We start from the raw sequence: 6,000 nt of genomic DNA on the forward strand, positions 1-6,000 counted from the left end.
TTGGGAAAGATCGATTCTCTAAAAATGATGGAGAAAAGGAACGCGCTCGTAAAGCATAAAGGCGGTCAGTTTTGCGGACAATTTTCCGCATTTGTACGGAATCTTCATTGTGCGTATATACATAGGTATATATACAGGGATATTCCTAAAGTGACTGTCTATAATATTTTGCAAAATATAAAAAAATATTTTTAAGACATGAAAATATGTATATATGTAAAGAATATACATACTTTATGGACTTTAATTTGATTATTCTTGCATTCACACACACACACACACACATCATCATATAGGATGATATGGGACTGAAAGGAAAATTAACTTTTATAAATACATGAATTTGTATAACAATAGACACGTCACATTATGCCAGTATGTAACAATAAAATTAAAAAAAAAAAAAAAAATCCAATTTCACCAAAGTAGATAGTCACTTTGAAAGATCCTATAATACGTATGTATATACGCAATCTTCGCGGCGTTTTGAATCTCTGAGCCTGAACATCTTTCCTATCTATATTTCGAGTGCGTGTGCCGGCAATCTGCAACTTTGCTGTTGCGTGTGCCTGTCTCGTCTACCCCCCGCTCGCACATCGGCGACGATCCCGCTGACTGCGCCCCGTCGTCGCCGATCGGACCCCCGATTTAGACCAGATTGATCTGATCGTCACCGGCTTTCCAATTTGCAGATCCGCGTAGTGAACGCATTTCGGCAGGGCCTAGACACGCGCTACGGCGAACACAGCAGCACCACCCTGGCGGAGGTACTGAGGAAGCAGTCGTCCTTGAGCAAGCGACTCTCGCAGACGAGCAGCATCGAGTACGCCGACAACATACCGGACGAGCTCACCATACCGGAGATTGACGTCGAGAGGCTCTCGAGTCACAGTCACACCGAGACTGCCGTTTAGAGACGACGTCGCCGCGTCGTCAGTAGCGACGCCTACTACTACTACTACTATTACTTCTACTACTACTACTACTACTGCTACTACTACTACTACTATTACTACTACTACTACTACTACTACTACTACTACTATTATTATTGTCACTACGAGCAGGCCGACGATAACGACGACGACGAGGACGTCTTCGACATCTTCTCGCGCTCGTCGTCTTCCTGTGGCCGTCAGTCGCTCACAACGGAAGAGCAGAGAGTTTGCAGGAAGCGAATTGGAGAGAAAAACTGTACGAGAGAAAGGGAGTACGGGGAGAGAGATGGAGCGGAATGGAGGATCCGTTGTTAGTTGCTTCGACGAATACGCGCGTGCGCGCGCCCGCAACAAAGGGGGGGTGTCTTTTGATTCTCCGTTGGGCGCCCCCCTTTTATTCTCGCGACGAGAACGACGCGATAAAACCGCTGCAGCGTGTGCGAGAAAGACATCAATTATAAAATATTACCCCAAAGTAACGCACCACTGCCTCCTATATGTAGTTGAGTTATGTTACGTACGCCTCCCTTACGTTGCCTCACCGTACCACCTTGTGTCTCTCTCTTGTGTTTCTCTCTTTTATCGCGTGTGCGTGTTTGTTGAGAATTCTTTTGTTTCTTGACGCACCGCTGTGTGGAAGAAGCGCGACGACGACTGCGTGAGCTGGGGACGCGAAAGGGAAAGCAAAGAAAGGAGGAAAGAGAAAGGAATTGAAGTTGAAAGGGAGAGACAGGGAGAGAGGAAGAAAAGGGAAAGATTTGTAGTTTTGAAGCGTATACAGCTTATATCTTGAATTGTAGAATCATCGACGACTCCCCGTCTTCTTTCTTCTTTTACCTTCATCCCTTCGCCGTTTCTTCCTCGGACTCTCTCTCTCTCTCTCTCTCTCTCTCTCTCTCTCTCTCTCTCTCTCTCTCTCTGGTTATCTTCTTTCTTCTTCGCCGCGGGACGTTCTCTCTCCCTCGTTCTCTCGCTCTTTCTCTCGCTCCGTGATCTCTCTTCATCTCTATATATATTTGCCTTTCTTGCTCTCTTTCTCTATTCTTTCGTATTAATATATATATTTATTGTTATTCCTTCAATGATCATTCTTTCTTTTCTCTCTTTGAGAAATTACTTTTTCTCTCCCTTTACGACTCTTTCTCTTTTCCTTTGTCGCTCTCTCCCAATCTCTCTCTTGCGCTCTTGACTTAAGAATGATCTAGTCATTAGTTTGTATTACTCTAATACTTCCGTGAATATACTCTGTACTGGGGGTGCCTTACTGAGAGAAGAGAGTTTGTGAGGAAGAAGAACAAAAGCGAAAAGCAGGTGTCTCTGTAAATGTAAATTGTTTTGTAGCGTGTTACATCATGTTGCGATATATATCGAGAGAAGGAGCGAAAGAGATAAACCCTGGGAAAATGAAAATGGGCGAGAAGAGTGAAGAGAGGAAGTTAGAGAAATATTACGCATAAAGTCGCACCGATTCTTCTTCTTTGCCGAAAGAATGCCAGATTACGGAATCGATCGCCACGACATTGCCATTATTACGCTTAAATCGATACAGAAATCCTGATAGTAAAGGCGTAATCACATGCGCTGCCGCACGTGCTTCAGCAATATATATATATATATATATATATATATTGTTGCGAGCTAGAAAGAAAAGAAAAATCGAAGATGGAGACGGGACGATCATATGGAAACCGCCTTTACATACGTAGAGAAAAAAAATGGGACGGACACACGCGAGCGGGCGATAATACTTACGATCGAGGAGAAGATCACATTTAACCGACGACTCGTTTTACAATCGCTTCATCGCCGAGGGACCTAATGCGACCTAAACGGGAAATGGGGGTAGTTTTACCCTCCTCTGGCTACGCCGGAAGAAAAAGAAAGAAAACGAAATAAGATTTTCGTTCATCCTGTGACTACGATGTTATTCTCAGGACCTGTCGATTTCACGTAACATTACAAAGCGCGTAAATATATATATAAAAAGAGAAATATATATATATATATTAATAAATAAATATAATTATAAATATCACACACCACACTGTAGAGAGATATCTGTCTCTCTCGCAATTGCGACGAAATGTGTTTCTTCTCACGGCTGTTCGAGAGCAAGAGAACAAAAAGGAAGCAGAAAGAAGGAAAAAGGGTAAAAAGAGAAAAGGTCAAGAGAGGGGAAATATAGGATTTCGCGAATGCTCGATTACGCGATTATAATCGAGAAACGCCATCGCCCATCGGATCCCGACGTATAAATGTTGGCAATATAGGTTTATTATACTTCGTCGTATAAGTTTTACGTTCTTAAGTGCAAGACCGCTGCCAAATAATAGAGAATAGCGTATAATGTATGTACGAAGTCACGTCTCCATGAAGTCAGTAGCTCGTATTTTGTAGTTTTAGTTTATATTTGTTTCTCAACCGCCCTTTTGCGAAGAAGAGAAAGAGAGAGGAAGAAAGAAAGAGACAGTGAAAAAGCGTAAGAAAGAGGTGAAAGAGAGAGAGAGAGAGAGAGAGAGGGAGGAAGGTAAGAAAAATGATAAGAAGAAAGAATACATGCAGAGAGAAGTGTGTTAAGTAAAAAGAAAAGAGGGAAAACATTTTCGAGTCTTCGAAGTACCTAAGTCAAGCTATTACACCCCGTCATCGGTTACATTTCGAGAATTAACGATGGAAAAGAAAAAAAAAAGAGTATAAGTAAAAGCAAAGAGAGTTCTCTCTCTTTTAGGTCCGTATAATATATATTCATATATATATATATACATACATGATAGGACTTCGTTTGAAACAGGCTTTAAGAGGCCTATTTACTGCACCTTATTCTAGTCTTAAGCACTCTATATGCCTTACACTGCCAAATAATAAAGACGCGCTGTTGTTATGTATACCTTTGTATTACACGCACGCACACGAACATACATTCATACACAAACAAGCACGTATAAACACACGTGATCACAGACGTACACATGCAAACATACATTGTCATTCTCCATTATTGTTATCATTGTTCCTTTCGCCGTCATAGCGTTACGATGTCATTTCGTCCTAATTTAATTCATTCATCGACATCGCCATTTTTCTATTTTTATGATTTTCTTAAGATCGCGAATAATTGTTCTCTCTCTCTTATTACACGCTTAAATATACACAAAAGGGACAAGAGTGCGATTAATTTTAAGGAAGCGAATCCTCGAAGATAAACATAAAGCTAACTTTTGGATGATTTTTGCAATTTTGCAGATTTTTATTACACCTTATTTTCTTTTTTCTTGCCGAAGAAGCTAATCCAAATCCAATGCAAACGTCTAGAGATAAAGTTCTTCATACATTTAATATAACAGTCGTTCTTGACAGTCTTTTTTTTTATTTTTTTTTTATTGCATTTTGTGATCCGGAATTAGATAACAACTTTGTATTTCCGAAAAGAAAAAGACAGACGATGACCGATTGTGACTCGAAAGCAAATTCTCACATACTCAAACGATACCCTCACACACCAATATATATATATAAATACACACACACACACATATATATATATTTTTTTTTCCTGTTATCGCCATCATTCGCGTCATTTCATCATTTTCGTTTCTGTTCCCTTCTTTGCTCATCATTAGCAAAATATCGCGCGAATCATCCCGTCCCTTATTAACTGAGAGGAGCATCGAGAATACTTTTATGCGCCATTAATGCGATTCTTATATTGTATCTATGTACTTGAAAACGCATTTCTCTCGCGCAGTGTATTTAAAAAAAAAAGAAAAAAGGTATCGCGTGGCTGTACCTCCGATTATGTCTTAACGCGATTCAACTAACGAAAACGAACGACTTGTAGCTCGAGGGTCGTTTCACGGGACGATCCTGACTGAGAGAGAATGTACAGGATATTTCCTTGGGATCTTGGACTTTAGGTTTACCGACGATCTCTTCGAGATGAATGTGGAGTCTATTTTTTCTCTCGTGGTTAAATATATACTTCTAATACCTATTAAATCTATTAAATCTCGGATGGAAATTCTGAGAAAAGATAAATTTTATTCCTTAAATCTCTCGCACAATGAACTGTATAAGAAGTAAGATTATTTTCATAATTAATTCTTCTTCTTCTTCTTAACGTCATTAATCAACGATAAATCATTGAAAATTTTTTCTATTTAACATTCATAAAAAAGAGAAAAGGGAAAGAAACTGTCGAAACTTTTCTTAATTGAGAAAAAACTATACTCCAGATCGATCGAAAGAGGAATTTGTTCAAATGAAGATCGAGGCTTTCCCGCACTTTCGAGTCGCACAGCTTACACGGTGTCGACCAGATCGTTTCGCGCCGCGCGGAGTTTATATTCTTGTCCGTGTGTGTCAATATACATATATATACATTATATATATATATATATATATATATATATATATATATACATAGATACATATTAAGGATTTATTTGTAAGCGAATAATTCTCTCACCGTTTTTCGAGCCTTGTAAATCCGCCAGAGCTGCTGGGAAGTTCTAAGATCAGCGTGCTTTTCACTTCTTCACCCTCTTCTCACTTTGATAAGCTTTGATAGGCAAGAAAGGAAAAAGAAAAGAATCGAAGAAACCGTCGATGTTATAACGATATGTAATCGTCGTCCGCACACGCGTCCTCCGGATATTACAGGCGATATTGTTGAGATTATACGAAGACGCAAGTGCGGACGCAAGTCCTGGTTTGCTTCTAATCTTTGAATCCGATTGCACCACGGCTCGATGAGAACGAGCCTTCATCGGCACGTGCTTTACGGTCTCTCCAATTGTGTTCCAGAAAGACAAAGATGGAGAAAAAGCTTATTACATTAATACAGAAGAAAGCGATCGTGTCGCGAAGAGATAACCCGATTGATCCGTTGACTTCTTCCGTTGACTGTAAACGTGTCACAGCTCTCTATCTCCATCCCCTTACTTGTATCATAGTTAATTCGCATATTGTAGACAAGCTCGGTTCAATCGAGGCGCAACTGCTCCTGACAACTTCGAGCAACGTCGAGCGATGATACGCGCCTTCGATCGTTCGTGTCGTGGAT

At 40.2% G+C, this 6,000-nt stretch overlaps 1 protein-coding gene across 10 annotated transcripts in view; it reads left to right on the forward strand.

Moving 5' to 3' along the window:
* Window positions 1-2,621, forward strand: part of Pmca (plasma membrane calcium-transporting ATPase 3) — a 76,014-nt gene extending 73,393 nt beyond the window's left edge. For 8 of the 10 annotated variants that reach the window (XM_070293394.1, XM_070293395.1, XM_070293399.1 and 5 more), the window contains one exon: window positions 693-2,621. In XM_070293394.1, the coding sequence (XP_070149495.1) occupies window positions 693-914 (222 nt within the window). In that variant the 3' untranslated portion in view covers window positions 915-2,621. The remainder of the gene's footprint in view (window positions 1-692) is intronic. The other 2 variants (XR_011446715.1, XM_070293404.1) reach the window with 2 other exon arrangements.
* The last annotated feature ends 3,379 nt before the right edge of the window (window positions 2,622-6,000 follow it).

Source organism: Polyergus mexicanus, unplaced genomic scaffold (assembly GCF_030449975.1).
Source record: "Polyergus mexicanus isolate NDT 795.1 unplaced genomic scaffold, iyPolMexi1.0 SCAF_3, whole genome shotgun sequence".
NCBI classification, from domain to species: domain Eukaryota; kingdom Metazoa; phylum Arthropoda; class Insecta; order Hymenoptera; family Formicidae; genus Polyergus; species Polyergus mexicanus.